The sequence below is a fragment of the Haemaphysalis longicornis genome, unplaced genomic scaffold, assembly GCF_048455015.1.
Source record: "Haemaphysalis longicornis isolate Haplotype H1 unplaced genomic scaffold, Haemaphysalis longicornis Haplotype H1 scaffold_1, whole genome shotgun sequence".
In the NCBI taxonomy this organism is placed as follows: Eukaryota; Metazoa; Arthropoda; class Arachnida; order Ixodida; family Ixodidae; genus Haemaphysalis; species Haemaphysalis longicornis.
Window position 1 is genome coordinate 478,451,960 of NW_027526203.1, and position 20,058 is coordinate 478,472,017.

Below are 20,058 nucleotides of genomic sequence, written 5' to 3' on the forward strand. Positions count from 1 at the left end.
CTTCCATGCTTCAAGGCAACAGAGCGCCCCTGACATTGTCCTCGCTGCGGTTGCGCTGTGTGCTAGACGTTTTCTAGATAACGTAGAAGGCCGCGCGGCACGTTTACATTGCTTAACCACCATCTCACGTCCCGTGCGGCGCCAAGGACGCAGGGAGTAGCGGGTAACTGAGGTGTTGGGCGGGCAAGTTGTTTCGTCGATGCGCAGAGTGCGCGAGCAGGGTTCGCTCAGGAGGTTTTAGTTTTCCTGCTAGACCGCACCGCTGTCTCCGACAACTGCGAAACGGCGCGAGGAATGAAATACGTCTTTCAATTGGAAATTTCTCACCTATGAAAGAATCTTCCGCCGCAACGATGAGAGGGCTTCGGGGCAGTTGAACTTTCGTCTGAACCCGCCGCGGTGGCTCAGTGGCTATGGCGTTGTGCTACGGAGCCCAAGGTCGCACGTTCCATTCCCGACCGCGGCGGCCGCTTTTCCGATGGTGGCGAGAAGCCAAAACGCCCGTGTGTTGGGGATTTCGGCGCACGTTAAAGATCCCCTTCAGATGGTCAAAATTAATCCGGAGCCTTCCACTACGGCGCGCCTCATCACCTATGTAGTTTCGGCGCGTTGAACCCCAGAATAAATCAATCAACTTTCGTCTGAGCCTAATTTGCTATTTTCCTTTAGTGTCCCTTTACGATAAACAGCGTGGCTGCCACTTTTCAGTTTCGTTGGTCCACCATCTCCCCGGGGCGTAAGGGCGGAACATTTTAACCTTTCCGTGGTTTGTGCCCCCGTGCATATTTCATTCGCATCATCACCAGCCTGTCTACGCCCACTGCAGGGCAAAGGCATCTCCCATAGATCTCCAATTATCCCGGTCCTGTGCTAACTGCGACCAATTTATCCCCGCAAACTTCTTGATCTCATCTGCCCATCTAACCTTCTGCCGCCCTCTGCCACGGTTGCCTTCTCTAGGGATCTATTCGTTACCTTTAATGACCAACAGTTGCACTCAAACCCGGTTATAGCGAACTGTAATATGCACCGCGATTAGTTCGATATATCCACTAATTCGATACAGCCAGACCCGTCTATAACGAATTTTTTTGTTACGAGCTCGCAAAACGCGGGATCCCCCTGCCATTCCCACGTAGAGAAACAAACGCATAAATTATGCCATTACCTTACACAAAATAATCCATTTATTGCATGAACTTAAGCTACTTTCCGCATTAACTGCCTATTTCACAAAAGAGCGGTGATTTTTGTCTTCACTTTCATTTTGGCGGAGGCATCGTTTGCGCCAGTTCACGTCAGTGTCCTTCAATATCGAAGGAATGTTGGCAGAGCACATCGACTGTGGAAAGCGGAACCTTCATTAAAGCACCGAAGAGACTGAGGGTGTCTCTTGTGACATTTTCAGTCTCTTCGGTGCTTTCAGCAGCACCAGCTGCCATGACATCAGTGACGCTGTCTGTGCCTGCAGGCAAAGTCGTCGCTGACACACAGGAAATCCTTAAAGGACACTCCTTTCGGCACAGCATCTCGAACGTTGGCGAGCTCTTCGCGCAGTTCGCCGATGATGCCGTCTTGGTCCGGACTCGCTGACTGGATGTTATCCGTCGTGAATCCCGTGCGTCGGAAACAGTTACGGAAGGTGTCAGGAGTCACGTCGCTCCATGCGAGGCTCAAAGTCTCAATCGTGGCCAATCAGCATCTCAATCGCCGCTCCGAGAACATGCATGTCGGTGGCAATTGTAGGCGCGCCGAGTTCCACATATCCGATGTCAACTTTCTTATAAGGAATATGCTTTGCATGCATTTTCGTAACGGCTTTACTTTTGTTCGATATATAACATAATTCGCTTTATCCGGGTTAGCTATAATCGGGTTTGACTGTATCTTGCATTCGCTTTACATGCCTTGCCCACGCACATTTCTTCTATTTGTGCATATTTATGCTATGCCTAATCTAATCAGCATTGAGTTTTTTCTTAAGCGTATCTGTAATTTCCTTCAATACCTAATTGTCCCTTGTGCAGTTGCCGCGTATTCCTTCTTCTTGTCCACTCAGAGCTACGCCTGTTGTTGCGCCTCTTCGCACCTGACCTGCAGGCAGACTGCCGGTGCCGAGGAGTATCCGTGTCGCCTGTTCGCTTTCGTCGGTTGCCCTTCATCTGGTTGGCTGGCGCACGCCCAGGAGGCGTAGGACGGGCTCACGGTTTGGACACAACTGCGGCTGGCCCCCTCAAGTGGCCTGCGTGAATTTACTTTGAAGCCATGGCAAAAAGTAGATGCGGTCTGCCTTCAGCTGTCGCGTTCCTTTGGCCCGGCTGTCGGTGGCTCCGACCCGCTCCGCTTTTCGGCGGAATGGATTCTCCAACATGGCAACGCTTTCACTGCATCGACATTCACGGGAACAAAGCAGCCCTTGCTTTGCTGACACCTGCTGATCCAGGGAAACAAGCCTGTTGTTGGATTCAAGTATTCGTCCCAAAAGAAGCGTTTGCAGGCAGCCTGGGGCAAGGTGATGCAAGACATAAATCCCTATGGCGTTGCTAACCCGGTACACATGAAGCCTACAAACAAACCAAACTACGCCTGAAATTGCGGGCTACAAGGCAGCGTTACACGGCCCGATTGCCCGAGTGAGTCCTCGTATTTGAATAGGAAGTTCGAACTCAGTATGGCTCCTTTGCGCTTACAAGACACGATGGAAACTGCGGCGCTCTGTGCTTGCGATAGGTAAATTGGGATGAGAAATTGGAGGCTAATGCAGACCAAGGAATTAAAATGTTAAAGCATATAACGATGTTCGAGGCATTCATCAATGATCGAAAATGTATTTTTTGTTTGTAATGCTTGGTCTCAGAAAGGTGGGCAACCCTGCATAGTTTTGTTTATTTTAATACCTTACATGGCCTATTTCGCAGAGTGAGTCGAATAAACGGCACATCCAGAGTGAAAATTATTGCCCCCATCCGCGGCACATTGGCATCAACGTGGTGCGGCCGCTGCATGTACCATTACATTCGAGATTTCCTCTCGAACCGCACTGCCGCTTATTCGATTCCCGGTTCAGAAGCTACCCCTTTTTATGTCACACCAGGGACCCCTCAGGGATCTATACTCTCCCCCACTCTTTTTAACCTTGCGCTGTCATCCCCGCCCCCGCGACTAGCCAGGATCCCCGGCCTCAACCAATCCATCTACGCGGATGATACCCTTTGGGTGAACTCCGGTAGTCCGGCACATATCGAGGAAACCTTACAATTGGCGTGCGACACCATTCTCGACCATGCATCTTCCATCGGGCTAAACATATCAGCACCTAAATCTGGCCTTTTAGTGGTGTCTAATCGACGAGGCCCTGACCCGGATCGCTCTTTAATACAGCTATCAATTGGCGCAGCCTCCATACCACAAGTGGATTCACTAAAACTTTGGGCCTCACCCTCACACGCAACGGATCTGCTGTTCCTCAACTAATGCCCAACGGCTACATTCCCAACGGCTACAATAAAGAAATGCAAGAAGGCGAGAAAACCATGGATAACCCGCGAGCTTTTACAAAGAATAAAAGCTCGAAATGCGGTTTTTAACAAGTTTATTGTGAGCAGGGACCTGTGTATTTTAAAGGAATTTAAAAAAGTTAGAAATAAATTAAATGCTGATATTAAGAAATCACGAATCCGGTATTATACTGACCGATTTGCAGACGTATCCAACGATCCTCGGAGAAGTTGGCGTATTGTAAAAGATTTACTAAGGAAAACACACACCAATATCCCTGTTGAAATGAAAGTAGGTGAACAAGTTGTCACTGGAAAGGCACTTTCTAATGAATTTAACCGACACTTTTTGTCTTTTGGAGCAACTGACTCAGTTACTGCTAAACAGCCTGAGGAATATATCAATAGTAACCTCGTTAATTCTATTTTTCTTCACCCCGCAACACCAACGGAAATGATGATGATGTTAGGTTTTCTTGGCGCAAGGGCATCAAGGCCAAAGAGCGCCAGTACTATGGTGAAGGATTATTCAAGTGGGAATATAAAGTACAGAATATATAATAAAAGGTATCTCAAATTTCTGTTAAAAAAGAATTGGTGTAGAGGGCCAAGTAAAAAACAATGGTCACTATGTCAGGAATTTTCTACGTGCACCCCTTGCCACCGTCTTTTCGGTAGCAGTGAGAGGCCCTACCGGGTTCTAGCATGCGATGGTGGCTCGGGTCACGGGTCATATGACACATACCTTAAAAAATCTACGTCTGAGAGGTACTTAAAAACACGGTTAACAGAGAAAAATGGCTCGTCTGATAAAAACAGCAATGGGTGTTGAGGGATCATGCGTGTGTACAATTCTGGAAAATGGAGCTTTCTTTGCGGTTCAAGTAGTTTGCATTCTACCAGTACGTGAATGACTGATAGCGACCCTCCACACCTCAAGCAGCGTGGCTGTTCTGTTCCTTTCAATAGGTACGCATGTGTAGCATGGGTATGGCCTATGTGCAGTCTACAGAGAGTAACCTCTGTGATCCTGTCCCGTTTTTCAGGGATCGATCTACCTAACTTGGGTTTTACCATGTGCAATTTGTTTGCTATTTGCCTATTCCAATCTTCCTGCCATTGGTCGCGCAGCCTCTTACGTACGTACGCTTTAAGATCCTCGTACGGGACGCTTTGAATATCTAGGTCACTCCGAAGAGGTGCAGTTACAGCATTCCTGTCTGCTTGCTCATTTCCGGCTATGCCGCAGTGACCTGGGACCCAACAGACTGTGATTTCAAGTTTTTAAGTTTTTGTTTGTGGGCTGAGCACAGTAGTTTTAGCAATTGATTAAAGACTGGATTTTTTTGTAACTTTCCTGACGCTAAAGCCTGCACTGCACTTTGATAATCAGTGAATATCACTGACTTTTGGACATTGTTCTGAATAATATATTCTACAGCCAATACAAGGCCCTGTGTTTCAGCAGTGAATATAGATGTGGCTTTAGGCATAGTCTTTGACGTGGAAAAGTTTGGACCATGTGCAGCACATGATACTGCACCAGCTGACTTGGAAGCATCTGTGTAGAACTCAGATGCTCTGTACTTGTTCTGCAAAAGCAAAAAAATGCTGCATAATTAATTCCTTTGGAGCCGTTCTTTTGTCAATCTTCATAAAAGAGAGATCACAAGAGATAGGGCACAGATCCCATGGAGGGACAAGGTCAGCAAAGCTGGTTTTCTGAGCGTCAGTGAAGGATATTCCCAGGCCTGTGGCCAGTGCCCTCACCGACAGAAGAAATGGCTCAGCCATGGCAGGTCGCTTTTCAAAGAGCTTGAGTGCCTGGTTACCTAGAGTGCTGTTAGGGTATCCGGTCAAGGATGTCACTTTTAGAGCATAATTCAACCCAGTGTACTTCCGCTGTGTTTCAAGAGACCACTGATTGGCTTCCACATACAGGCTTAAAACAGGGCTTGTTCAGAAAGCGCCTGTAGCCAGACGAAGGCCAAGATGGTAGACAGAGTCTAGCATCTTTAGTGCTGTTCTCGCGGCGGATTGATAAACAAGACACCCGTAGTCGATTCGGGACCTCACAAGGCTATTGAATAAGGATAATAGGCACTTTGTGTCAGTACCCCAAGACTGGTGTGAGAAGACTTTCAGGATCCTGACTGTATCCAAACATTTAACTCTAAGGCGTTTGAGGTGTGCAATGAATGAAAGTTTGTCATCAAGCACAACCCCAAGGAACTTGTGCTCCTTTTTTACCGCTATGGGTGTTTCATTGAGTGTAATAACGGGATCTGGGCGGATACCACGCTGCCTAGAAAAGACCACACACGTGCTTTTTTCTGGGTTAAAACAGAAGCCATTCTCATCTGCCCATTTTGTAAGTTTGTTTGCAGCTAGTTGGATTTGCCTCTCACAAATGGACATATTACATGATTTAAAGGCAATGTGCACATCATCAACATATAGTGAGTAGGATATGGAGCGAGGCAGTGCAGTTCCTAAGGAATTCTATTTAACAATAAAAAGGGTGCAGCTAAGCACACCACCCTGCGGCACTCCATTTTCTTGGACGAACGTCTTCGAGAGGACGTTTCCAACCCTAACCTGAAAGGTGCGCTCCGAAAGGTAATCTTTCAAACTGTTCAGCATGTTTCCACAAACTCCAAGGCGGCGCAGATCACAAAGAATACCATAACGCCAGGCTGTGTCATAAGCTTTCTGGAGGTCAAAGAAAACTGATAAACAATGCTGCTTATGAACAAATGCATCCCTGATGTAGGATTCAATAGCCACTAGGTGGTCTGCTGTAGATCTACCAGAGCGAAAACCCGCCTGGCGATTGTCTATAATACCATGGTACTCAAGAAAGTAGATAAGGCGACGGTTAATCATTTTTTCGAAGACCTTGCATAAGCAACTGGTCAAAGCGACCGGTCTAAAACTAGTTGCAAGTGATGGATCTTTCCCCTCCTTTAGAATCGGCACCACAATAGCTTCTTTCCACACTTTTGGAAACTGCGCGCCAGATCTTGTTAAACAACAGTAAGAGCGCTTCTAGCGTGTCGTGGTGCAGGTGCTTAATCATGGTATATGTTATTCGGTCTCGCCCTTGTGATGATTTACCACAAGTAGTGAGCGCAACTTTAAGCTCCTGCATAGTGAAGGGGCAATTATACCCTACCTCAGACTGCCGTTTGTCACGTACGATCTTCCGTTCCTCTGCATTCTTGTGTCTCAGGAAGTTATTTGAATAGTGAGCTGAGCTTGATACATACTCAAAATGCTTGCCTAGGGCATTCGCTTGGTCTTGTAAAGTGTCTCCACTTGTGCTGACCAAAGGGGGCGTAAGAGTGTTACTTCCTCGGAGTGCTTTGATTCTCCTCCATACTTTCCGCGTGTCAGTATATGATGTGATTGATGACACAAAACGATTCCAGCTTTCTCTCTTCGCAATACGCCGTATCCTTCTGCCATTGGCCTTTGCCCGCTTGAAAAGTACCAAGTTTTCAGTCGTTGGGCACCTACGCAAGACACCCCATGCCTTATTCTGTTCCTTACGGGCCTGCCTGCAATCATCATTCCACCAAGGTTTTGGCTTAGTAATCCTACTAGAAGTCTGGGGGATGGACTTCATTGCAGCTTCAATTATATGGGTGGTCAGAGTTTCAGCAGCTTCGTCAATACCAAGGTTGTCTATAAGTGTATAGTGACACTCAGAGAGCTCTTTGAATTTTTTCCAATCTGCGGCCTCCTCCTTGAACTTTTGTGGGCATGGAGTGTTGTCTTGTTTATTGTCTAAAAGCTTGAGGCTTACAGGAAAGTGGTCACTTCCGTACAGGTTATTAATGACCTTCCACTGGAGTGCTGGAAACAGAACTGGAGAGGCTATGGCGAGATCTATGCAGGAGTACGTGGCATGTGTCGTGTTATAGTATGTTGGGTCTTTCTTGTTAAGTATGCACGCTCCAGATGATAGCAGAAACTTTTCGAAGAGGCGTCCTCTAACATCCGTGCGTGCAGAACCCAAGAGTGGGTGGTGAGCATTACAATCCCCAACTAGCAGATACGGCTCTGGCAGCTGATCAACTAATGTTTCAAACTCCATACTGGAGAGCCTGTGGTCTGGAGGTATGTACAGTGAGCATACTGTTACCAGTTTATTAAAGATAATGGCTCGTATGGCTACAGCCTCTAAAGTGGTCTGTAGCAGTAAGAACTGGCATGGCACTGATTTTTGCACGATAATCGCAACTCCTCCAGAGGGGTGCATGCAGCCATCTCTATCTTTCCTAAATACTGAGTAGTTCTTTAAGAAGAAGTTTGTTTGGTTCGTCCTCAAGTGTGTCTGCTGGAGACACATAATACTTATTTGGTGTTGTGACAGCAATTCATAGATATCGTCCAAGTTTTTCAGGAGGCCTCTGCAGTTCCATTGGACTACATTATCAGTTACCATCAGCTTATGCTGAACAAGGATTAAGGAAGTGCCATGCTGTCACCCTCCCAGGCTCAAGACACCTTCCCAGGAGCCGTGACCCTAGGTGTCTTTTGCTTTGAACGGTCAAGCGACGTGCCGCGCCCTATCGGAGTACCGCGCAACGGAGGGCTTGGCGTTGTGTCCATGGCTTCTTGCGAAGCCTCGTCAGCAGGGCTAGGCTGGCTGGTTGCGGCAGCCTGCCTCTCAGCAGGGACCGGCACTGCAGTGCCAGGCCTAGCGTTGGCATCAAGGGGTGCTGGGGCAGCCCTTGACGCTTCTTTTGTGGCATGTGCAGTGGCCTTAGCCACCGGCACTGAAGGGGCTTGGGGCGTCCCTTGGGGCCTCACTGGGAGGGTTACATCGGCAAAGCTAGTGTGTGTCAGGAACAGTCTCTGTCGTGCTTCCCTAAAGGTAATGTTTTCCTTATACTTCAGAGCAATTATTTCTTTTTCTTTCTTCCATTGTGGGCACAACCGCGAGTACGCGGCGTGCTCTGCCTTGCAGTTTACACAGTGTAGTGGAGCTTCACAGGTGTCAGACGAGTGGTCGGGGAGGCTACACTTAGGACATGCTGCCTTGCCCCGGCAGCTCAATGAACCATGGCCAAATCTTTGGCATTTATAGCAGCGTCGGGGGTTTGGAATATACAAGCGGACAGGGATTTTAACGTAGCCTGCCTCAACAGACTCGGGCAGTACACTGGTCGAGAATGTGAGGATTACATGCTTGGTCGAAATTTCCTTCCCATCTCTACGTATTTTGATTCGTTGAACATTTACAACATTCTGGCCCTCGAACCCTTCCAGGAGTTCTTGCTCAGACAAGTTCAGAAAGTCTTCATCAGAGATAACACCTCTGGTAGTGTTCATGGATCGGTGGGGACTGATGCTCACAGGATTGTCACCAACAGTGGTTATTTTCGTCAACTTGGCACACTGAGCTGCGTCTTGTACTTCTAAGAGAAGGTCACCGCTTCCCAACTTGCTTACTTTATAGCCACCGCCTAGTTCATTTGTTAGAACTTTGGCTACCAAGAATGGTGACAGACGTCTCATTGACATGCCTTCTTTTTCACAGTGCATGACGTGGAACTTTAGGAAATTTTCTGGCTTTTTAGGAGTGAAAAACTGCTGGACTGCTTCGTTGCGCCCCCGTTTCGGAGGACGATCATGGGATGCAGAAAATCTTGTTGTCATAACAAGTGAAATCAATTCAGCAGCTATGCTGGCCGCCCACCACCGAGCCCAACCTGGGAACGCCATAAATGCGCGTTAGCCATACATAGCTGCTATAATCCTGTTTAAGTCCTCAAGGTTGATTCCTTACCCAGGGTTAACCCTCGCCGCCTGGAAATGTGTGGAGATGAGGAAAAGAAGAGATGACAGGACAGGGGTAGCAAAGAGGACAGGAAGGTGAAAGAGCTAAGAGGGAGGCAGGAAAAGGCGACTGGCTGGTTCCCCCCGGGCGGGTCAGACCGGGGGCACCGTCTGCGAGAAGCAGGGGCCAAAGTGGCGTGTTGCCTCTACCGGGGGGCCGTGAAGGTCCAAAACAACCCCGGCTTTGGCTCAGCCACCAGGATTCCCTTTTCCCCGGACGCGGCTCAGCCACGCACAGCCGGGACGTGGGTGGGTCCAGCCCACATGTGCTCGGGTCCGTGGTGTTGCAAGACACCAAGTGCCTACGGCAGTAGGCACCCCTGCGGAGCTCGGGACCATGGTGGCGCTACTCACCATAACACCTTGAGTACACAAGGTGCCCCCTGCGGGGAACACCAACGGAAATCGTTGGCATTATAAGTAAGGTTAAAAATAATTGTTCCTGTGGATTTAATGGTATTAAGGCTGCACCCATAAAAGCTGTAGCGAACATTATAGCTGATGTAGTCTGTCATCTAACAAACGTTATTTTATCCACTGGAATTTTCCCGGATAAAATGAAAGTGGCGAGAGTCTCTGTTTTATATAAGTCAGGTGCCGTTGATTGCATTAGCAATTATAGGCCGATATCTGTACTCCCTCTTTTTTCGGAAATAGTAGAAAAAGTTATTAATTCCCGTATTACAAGTCACTTAAATAAATATAATCTAATATCAGCTAATCAGTATGGGTTTCAGAAAAACAAATCAACGGAGATGGCTCTGCTAAATATTAGAGAAAAACTTGTAGACAACATAGAGAAACAGTTGTACACTCTAGGTATTTTTTTAGACTTTAGTAAAGCGTTCGATTCGATTAAACATGAAATCCTATACGCTAAGTTACCGTATTACGGCATAAGAGGTCTTGCACTCGAGTTGATACGGAGTTATTTATCTTATCGGAAACAGTATGTATTACTTCATAACATGCCTTCAGATACTGAATATATAAAATTTGGCGTCCCACAGGGGTCAATATTAGGACCGATATTATTTATTCTATACATAAATGACATAGTTAATATCCCCCACACACCAGAAATTGTGCTTTACGCAGATGACACAAATGTCTTCTTTTCATCCCGGAACATATCATCTCTTGTTTCCTTAACAAATTCATGGCTCGAAAGCATATCCCAATGGCTCCGTTCCAATCAGCTTCACCTGAACATTAATAAAACGAAGTATATAGTATTTTGTTCTATTAACAGAACTGTTACTCTTACTAATGTAATTACTTTTGAATCTAAGCCTTTGGAACGAGTCTCTGACCATAAGTTTCTAGGTGTAGTATTTCATGAACATCTTCGTTGGGGATGTCATATAAGTTCTATAAAACGTAACATTGCGCAACACATTGGCATGTTAAGTAAATTTAGAGCCCTTTTGCCTACGAGAATAAAAAAGCAACTTTATTTTGCCTATGTGCACGCACGGTTACATTATTGCTTACTTGTATGGGAAGTTGCGTCAAAATCACTCATGGTTGGCTTGCATCGCATGCAAAAGAAGGGTCTGCGGTTCATTCATAATCTCTCAAACTATACCAATACATATACATACTTTCAACAAGATTGCATACTTTATGTTCAGTCATTGTATAATCAACGACTGGCTGAAACGATTTTTCTAGAGTTCAATACTAACCCATAGCTTTTTCTTTTTAATTTCACTAACACTGAAGTGGCATATAATTTCCGGCATAAAAACTTTATAAAAGCACGAACTAGAACTAATTATGGCACTCAAACACTTAAATGGCAAATTCCTAATCTTTTGAACAATCACCCTGTACTATTTGACATGGTTGAACACACTTTCTCGGTATACGCTTTTAAACGGAAAACCAAAATGTATTTTCTCCATGATGTGTAAGATTTTTCTTGTAGATCTGTTGACTTTGTGATTTTTTACGCTATATTACTTTTTCTGCGCAAAAACGAAGAGTGGGCACGATAATTTTATTTCTATTACATTTTGTTACGCAAGAAAAGCGTGTAATTCTCTTCAGTTATGTCTTCTTAGTATGCTTTATTTTGGCATATGTTGCTGTTGTCACACCGGAAGTGTGCATGCTTGTTGTATGTATTTTGGCATGTATAGCTGCTTCTGCTGTCGCTTGTGCTGTCAGGTGCTAGGGGCCTAGTCAGGCGAGTATTGCAGTCGTCTTTGGCGGCAGCTGCTGCACCTGGGGTGACTGCAATGCCTCAATCGCCTTTTGCCTCAGCACATTGGCAATTTTATTGTCAGAAGTTCAATAAACAATAAACAAATACTCCCCTCCCAGATATCTCAGGCATCTCATCTTCTCAAGCGCATTTCTAACTGCACACAAGGCCTCAAAGAGCCTCACCTTCTCCGCATTGTGGACTCTTTGGCGATATCTCGCGTCCTGTTCACTGTGCGCTACCTCCGCCTCTCACTTTCCCGGACAAACCGTCATGAAGGAGCCCTCCGTGCCCTGTGCCGTTTGGCACTGGGGATACCTCATTATGCCGCCACACAAGGCCTCTTAGCTCTAGGCACGGTGTAAGATATACTTTTAGGTGCGGACACAGCAGCCCAAAAATCGGTCAAATAGAGTTGGTGGTGCCGTGGCGTCGCACGTGGACCTTTGATTGAAAGGACATCTGGTGGCAGAACTCTTAACTAAGCTTCGAAGCGACCGAGGCTTCAAATGACTTGAACAACGACTGTCCGAAGCCAGGTGGTTCGCAGGCACCAGCGGCATGCGTGTAAAACAACATTGTTTGAGCTCACCGTGTGAGCTCACACAACACGATCTTAACGCGTAATTTATTGCATTGTTTAAACAGCGGCGAAATTTCGGGCGTCCTAAGTTCATTAAGACGCGCGCGCAGCTCCTCAGAACATTGGACACCGGCAGTGAATTTGACAACATCGATTCGTCTCCGCTGCTTCGTGCATGGGCAACGTCCAGTTGTGCAACGTCATTTACGACAAAGAATTATCAGCGTACTCGCCGCCAGTTTAATCCATTTTACATACTGCCTACTTTCCTTGTATGTCGGGGCGTTGTTCCGGCAGCGGACGCTTTCTTTTGCCGCTGCTTGTACGGAGTAGCTTGGGGGGCTGTAGCCAACGGTAAAATCGGCAGCACTGCATCGTTTGCGAGCGCACACCTCTTCGACATTCAGTAGTACATCCCCTCAAAGCACCAAAAAGAACCCTTTCGCGCAACCGCTCTCTCAGAAAAATGCTGACCGCAAGTAGCATCCTTTTCTGGTGGGGATGGCTGCAGAGCACGCATTCATTCGTTTAGGATCGCAAGTAACGTTAATTACTGTCACGTTTTCTTGCCATCCGTTTCAGTACGTACTCAATAAAACATTTGCACCCCATTTTTTCTTTGCGCAAGCATAAAAAGCGCAGCATAAAATCTCATTTTTGTGAGCGCTCAACGGCTACCGCGGCACACATTCCCTACGGTTTAGTGTTTTATACCTCCTTTTAATTGTTAGCGACTCAAAACACATGCTTAGAACACGTTGAAACACTGGGGCGAGCGCAAAGGCTTTCGCACGGCTTTCTTCAAATTATCGTCTGCACCCCCGGCCGGCGGAACCAGCCAAGCTGCGGCGAGCAGAAATCGAGCAGACGGCTGGTTACGGAAGTTGCCGAGAAGGCCCGAGAAGGAGCCGAAGGGATCCGAACACCTCCGAGTGGGCGGCGCTCGGGCAGCTTCTTTTCTCTGCCGCTGGAGGGCGCTGCAATCAACGGTCTCAGTGGCGCCAGTTTGGCGGCTTTATCAAAACTAAGAGCACACGTTCGTTTTGTAAGCTGTGTCCTCACCTAATAATATATCTTACACCGTGGCCCTAGGCATTCATAATACCCTCGAGGAACGGATCGCATCTCACCTCCAGGCCCAGCTCGAGCGCTTAAAGCTCTCGGCTTCAGGTCGGACGATTCTCAGTCTCTTAAACTACCCAAAAGAGTCTTCCTCCAATCCCTCCCGAACCTCCTCCCTTCTTCCCAAACCTAGTAATTGAGCGTATTCCTCGCCACATGCACCCTGCTCACAACTTGGTCCGCAGGAAACAACGCACAAAAGCATTGAACAGGCGCATTGATTGGCTTAACAGAATGGTGCGGCAATCTACTTCACGGACGCCAGTTTTGACTCCACTTCTAGAGATGGTGCTATCGCCCTCCATAGCCCTACCCGATCTGTAGACACCATTGTCGACTTCAAGAACGCCTAAAGTTGTACAACCCTCGAAGAATTCTCCATAGCCGCCGCCGTCGAATACGCTTTGAAAGTCGAGCCCCCTGCCACCCCAATTTTCGTGTTTAGTGACTCACAGGAGGAACTACGACATATTTCCCGATACACCACACACCCTCATACCTCTGACACCCTCAACTGCGCCCTTCGCGCCCATCCTCCCCACAAGACAATGCTGGTGTGGGTCCCCGGCCACGCCAACTTGGACGGCAATGCTCGAGCACACGAGCTTACCCGAGTACTCTCCCCGGGTCCGTCATTGTTGTGGCCCCATGTGTACCACCCTGGCACTCAAAAGATTTCAGAACATCAGGCACACCGACAGCATCTCTGCGCGCTACGCGCACGCAGGCAGTGTTTCCCGGTCTCCCCCCCCTCGCCCGCTCCCGTGACATCGCATCTGTGGTCCGGAAAGCACAGACATCATCTCTTATTCTTATCACTACATCCCGTATCCATTACATGCATGGCATCCTCTCGCGTCCCCCTTGCCCTACACCCAACTGCCCTTCCTACCCATCAGTACGACACATTTACTGGGAGTGCCATCCACCAGACCTACCACCACACCTGCGTTCCCGCATCGCTTCCAGGGAGGACTGGTAGAACCCGGGCCCTGGCGTAGATGTCAAATCGACGCAAGAACTTTTGGCGGCCCACCGCCTTCGTGTTAGTGCGGACCTCTCGGAGTTCTACGGACCAGCCGTTTCCTAATGAAGAGACTGTGGCACGATGGCCCGGACTAGGGCTGTTTAAAAAATAAAGTTTTCTCTCTCTCTCTCTCTCTCTCTCTCTCTCTCTCTCTCTCTCTCTCTCTCTCTCTCTCTCTCTCTCTCTCTATTGCGGCCAACCAGTCTTGCAAATTGACGTCCATATACCCCAAATCACTTTTATCAGGAGGTCGGGGGAGGATGTCAGAAAAATGGGTGCATCTTTCATGGTGAATCTAGCTAATGCCTTATGGACAGACGATGAAATCCTAATCTTATAACCTACTTCGTGCATAATAGTGCGGCATAGGACACGCGGCACAGTACTGATGATGATGATGATTTTGGGTTTAATGGCGCAAGGCCGACAAAGGCAAAGAGCGCCATGACAATGATGAAAGAGATGAGAAAGATTTGTAAAGGAGGCACTAGTTTAAAAACTTTACTCAGAGGGTTGGTGTATAGGGCCATAATTAAAGCATAGTGAGTATACTAAGATAAATGGTGTATAGGGTCATATTAAAACAGTGAGTGCAAGCACCTAAGGTGTAAAGTCTCAGGTTCCACCACTGTTTTAAAACACATAATGAACACAGGTGAGGTTATGGTCTATATGATATGTATTTTAAAAAGTCTACATCTGCTAGGTAACTAAAAACTTTTTTGTATGGGAACATTGGATGGTCTGATAAAAATAGTGAAGGGTGCAAGGGAATGTTATATGTGTAAGCTTCATTAAAATGACGTTTCCTTTCAATGATGCACATGTCACACTCAATAAGCATATGAAGGACAGAAAGCTGACCCCCACATCGATGGCACTGTGGCTTGTTTGCGTCTGTTAAAAGGTATGAGTGTGTGATGTGTGTGTGGCCAATTCTAAGTCTGCATAAGGCCACTTCTATTGATCTAGCATGTTTCTCAGAGGGAGGTTTTTCAATTTTTGGTTTAATGACATGTAATTTGTTGCTTATTTCTTTATCCCACTGTTGTTGCCAGTGCTCTCGCAGCTTCCTCCTCACATAAGGTTTGAGGTCTTCATATGGAACCAGCTTAATATCTATGCTTTCACGAAGGGCAGCAGCTGCAGCACTTTGGTCAGCGGCTTCATTTCCAGCAATGCCACAGTGGCCCGGAACCCAGCACACTGTGACAGCAAGCTTGAGACTATAAGCCGAGTACAGAGCTCTTAGAACAGAATTAAAAGTTGGGTTTTTACTAGCCTTCAGAGATGGAAGCTTTGTAACAACACTCAGTGAGTCTGTGTATATAACTGAGCTCTTAATTTTGTTTTGGAGAATGTGGTTCAAAGCTAGCAGGATACCATATGCCTCTGCAGTAAATATACTAGTGTTCCTGTTCATTGTTTTGGACAAAGTGAATATGGGGCCAATTGCGGCACAAGACACCGCTGCAGAAGTCTTCGAGGCATCTGTGTAGAATTCAGCTGCCTTGTATTTGTTCCTGAGTGACAGAAAGTGCTGAGTAATAACAAAGTTTGGAACAATTTTCTTTTGCAGTTCTCTGAAAGACATGTCACACTGAATTGGGCAAATGTCCCACGGAGCAACCAACTCATGAATGGAGGTGCAGTAAACTTCAGCAAGAGGAACTTGTAGGTCCTTTGAGAGGCGTGACACTGCCCAAGGGAAGGGTGGTGCTATGGATGGTCGATTTTCAAAAAGTTTATTATTAGTGTTATTTTTCATAATTGCGTTCAAAGGGTGTTCCTTCATAGAAGTAATCTTTGCAGCATACATCAGAGCTCTGTAAGTGCGCTGGTACTCCAAGCACCACTGATTAGATTCAACATGAAGGGATGGAATGGGGCTTGTTCGATATGCACCTGTTGCCAAGCGAAGCCCCAAGTTGTATACTGGGTCCAACATTTTCAGTGCTGTTGTGGTTGCAGACTGGTATACAATGCATCCATAGTCCACGCGGCACAGTACTGTCGAAATTCCAGTCATACTCAGGGCTGTCCTGTAAGTTCATGGCTCATTGTCGTTCTTTTACCGACATTTCTGCATGCTCCTAGCTACGCTGTGTTCTGAGTTCACGTGAGCAAGGATAGTCCTCGGTTCTGCCCATCACGACCAGACATCGACGCTCACCTGGAGAGCCGGCCATGTGGACAGGGACGCTCAGCATGGTGGGAAGCCGAATGTGGGCAAAGTCTTGCGCCGCCTTGAGGCAGTAGACCGAGAACCAGTCGTACTGGTCCCAGCTACTTCCTTCACGAAGCCTCAGCGTCAGGTTCTGGCCAAAGTAGCCAGCCAGCTTGTCCAAGCTGCCAAGAGCAGGAGTCAGTGGCGGCCTTCAAAAGAGGCACTTTCTCACCTGCCCTTTTCGTCGGCCACGATGACGCCATTGCTGCCGGTGATCTCGCCCTTGCCGACCAGGAAGTGGGCGTCTGCAACAGGACATTTTTGTCAGGGCCGGCGGTTCGGTGAGAAAATATCAGTGCCTATGCCTTGCACTCTTGCACAAAATAAACGCACTGCTATAGGTAAGCAACGACCACGATCAGGCTTTACAGGTAGCGACCTGCCCAGGCTCGACGATCCCCCCGCCGAATTTGTTATTGCTTGTTTGGCTTTTTTACTTCTTCCTCATGCCACTGCACCTGACAGCGCTGCACTTGATGCCCACATCTCCACTGTAGACGCATTTGACCGGCCCTACATCGTTGTTATTTCGTCTTTTCCTCGGTCGGTAGCGCTTAGTCTTTGCCGATCCACCCTGAGGGAAGTGCAGACATTCTGTGGGCTCGACTGTGCGCTTAACTAAGAACTCTTTAAGGTGAAATTGTTACTTCGCTAGGTTGTCGAAAACACGCACCAGGCTGGCGTCCACCGAACGCGCACCCACCCGATATCGTCCGCAATAGGCGTCCACAGCTCCCAACCCTGTGCTGAAGCGTTCCATACCGTTCCACGAGTTGCATAGCGTACGTACACCAGAAAGAACAAGTCACAAAGAAATATTCATCCCGTCTTGTTCGATAGCATGTATCTGGAAATAATAAACAAAAAGGAATTTCTCTGCACCACTTTCCCATCGCTTGGGTGCGGTGCAGTGCCTCAAAAAGACACCCCGAAGATAACTGCGGTCCTAGCTGCAGCCACTGACTGAAGACGGCTGTCATACCCAACTTTGCCATTTGTGGCGCTTCTAAGCCACCCCAGGGAGGCCCTACAAGCGTGGCTACAGTTAAAGTAAAAAGGCTGCAGCCGTTGAAGTTGCCATCGCTTAGTGCTCTCCTCGCTGGAAAAACACTGTTTTCATGCAAAAACGACGGAGCTTCCAGGCACAGAATGGCCCTCTTGCAACTGCTTTGTACAAATTTTAGCTGTCTCTGAACTTTTCAACATGCATAGACGAGATTCATGTACAAAGAAAGCTCGTCCATGTAAAGCCAAACTCGGTATAGTTTTCGAGCGTTTAAATCAGGATGTAGAACCGGATCCGAACCGGTATTTTTTGCCGGAACTGAACACATACCCGAACCAATATTTTTTGTGCACGCTGAACCTGAACCGGAACTGAACCGAAAAAAATTAAAAAAACGGTTAACGTTTTATGACGAAACGGTTCGGTCACCCGCAGTACTGACTTTTTACACTCCGTACTGACTTTCTACAAGGACAGAAAGCAGCAATCAAAATGGGTGTGTCATTCCTAAGTATCTATGATTTGGTTCACACCTACACATATGACGAGGTTAAAACCACGATTGCTTCGTGGGTGAGCGGTTATGGCACCAGTTCCTGTATACGAGCACATCCCCCGCGTTCGAACTGACCACGTTATTGGTATCGTGCTCAAATGCTAACGTTTTGCTCAATAAACCTCCATACTGATTGGAAGCGTCGTATAAAACCGGCAGGGGCCCATCCACCAGTAGGTTATTTGAACTCAATCTACATTTTTTGCGCCCAATAGTACATGTCGCCACACTCATATAACGTAAAGTCATGTGATAAAATACTTTTGAGCAACCGGCAAGGTTACAAAAACTGTTTCGCCATTTCCTCACGTACCATTACAGGGAGTCGCAATGCCTTCTGCCAAAGCCGAGAACTTCGAAGGCCTGAATTTGTTTTCGTCTAGTATTTTCGCTGTTGTCGGTTATTAGCACCTGGCTTTGTTCGAAAGACTTCTCGATACAGAAGCTGACGCCTAGCTCCGACTCATCGCGCTCCGCACAGTACCGGTTTCGCAAGGAATGGGGCATTGCCGCCAATGTTCCTTCCGGAGCGGTATCAAAAGCTGTACTTTAAAGACGCCTTGAGCTAGTGCATGCGATTTTAAGTGTTTTACTATGATAAAAGTTACGCACACACAAAGCATGGTGCGGACAAGCATCAAAAGTCAACCAAGCGCGAAGAAACAACAGGGAGAGCGAGCCAGAGTGAAGCAGACGACAAATGCGAGAATCCCTGAGCCGACGTCACAGAGTCGCGCGATTCGCGTATCAGGATGGCGAAACGGTTGGGATTGGCGAATTGCGTGTTGAAGAAGCAGCCCAATGTCGAGGCATTGGCGTATTAAACTATCAGTATTTGTCATTACTTGTTACGGCGGCGCTATATTATGATACTTCGCTTTCACGTGGACCTGGCGTCACACATCCGTCTACGGCGGTTACAGTGCTTGCCTTAAGGCGTGTTATTTGCTGCTGTCCCTGCTTGAAACACCTGAAAAGCTCAAGTGAGCATTCGCGCGCGCGTGTGTGCACGCCTGCATGTGTGCATGCATGTGTGCGTGTATGTGTGTGTATGTGTATGTGTGTATAATTCATCAGATGTCGCTGCCTGCACCAAAGCGGCCGGAATACGCGAACCGCTCAGGGCGTGCTAAAACGTGCTTTACTGTTTTTGGCGGTTAACGGACACTGCGGCATCCGGTAACACGGCAAACGGTAACGCAAACACGGCAACGTAAACACGGTAACGATATGCTAAAACTCTCCACGCGTCCCGTTGAGCCGACCTAAGTTTGCTTTCAAGATGTTTAGTAAGCACCAAGTTTCCGCTCCATATGTCATCTCTGGTAGGAGGCATTGGTTGTATAATCTTATTTTCAGTGATAGAGGTAGCTTACATTTTCTTTATTTGGGAGTACTTGCCGAGTAGCTTATACCTACTCAGCGCCGGATTTCTCTCTCGTCATTGCGATCAGCAAAGACAACCTGATCGAGGTGGTTATAATATTCTACTTGTTCTAGCCTTCAGTTCATCCGCTAAACAGCGCGCTTTTGGCATGTTTATTCTTCATTACTTAAGATGTATTCATAATTATTTTTCTCCCCACGGCCACGCTTTGTGATTGTAGTTCCTCAAGCATATTTGCAGGGGTTCTGCAGACTCAGTTAGCCACACTACGTCGTCTGCAAACCTCATATAGCTAAAGTATTCTTCGTTAATCCGTAAACCTGTGTTACCCCGGTTTAGGTTCTTCAATATCCCCTCCAGACATGCTGTGAACAGTTTTGGCGAGATGGTATCTCGCTGTGGTATACGCCCTTTCGGATCAAGAATTCGTCGCTTTGTTTGCGAGGGACTACGCTTCCCGTACATCCTTCGTAGCTACATTTCGTCTAGGAGTCATACGTAGGTCTCCTCTATTCCCTGGTCTTTCAATGCACCCAGCACTGGTGGGGTGCTCACTGAATCAAACGCTTTTTCGTAGTGCAAAAATTCCATGCAGAG

General features: G+C 47.3%; 1 protein-coding gene across 2 annotated transcripts in view; it reads right to left on the bottom strand.

Annotated features, from left to right (window-relative positions):
- Window positions 1-20,058, bottom strand: part of LOC144156309 (protein Skeletor, isoforms B/C-like) — a 219,706-nt gene that overhangs the window by 92,873 nt on the left and 106,775 nt on the right. For both annotated transcript variants that reach the window (XM_077688286.1, XM_077688285.1), the window contains exons 6-7: window positions 16,685-16,757; window positions 16,459-16,634 (exon numbers count right to left, since the gene is read on the bottom strand). In XM_077688286.1, the coding sequence (XP_077544412.1) occupies window positions 16,459-16,634; window positions 16,685-16,757 (249 nt within the window). The remainder of the gene's footprint in view (window positions 1-16,458; window positions 16,635-16,684; window positions 16,758-20,058) is intronic.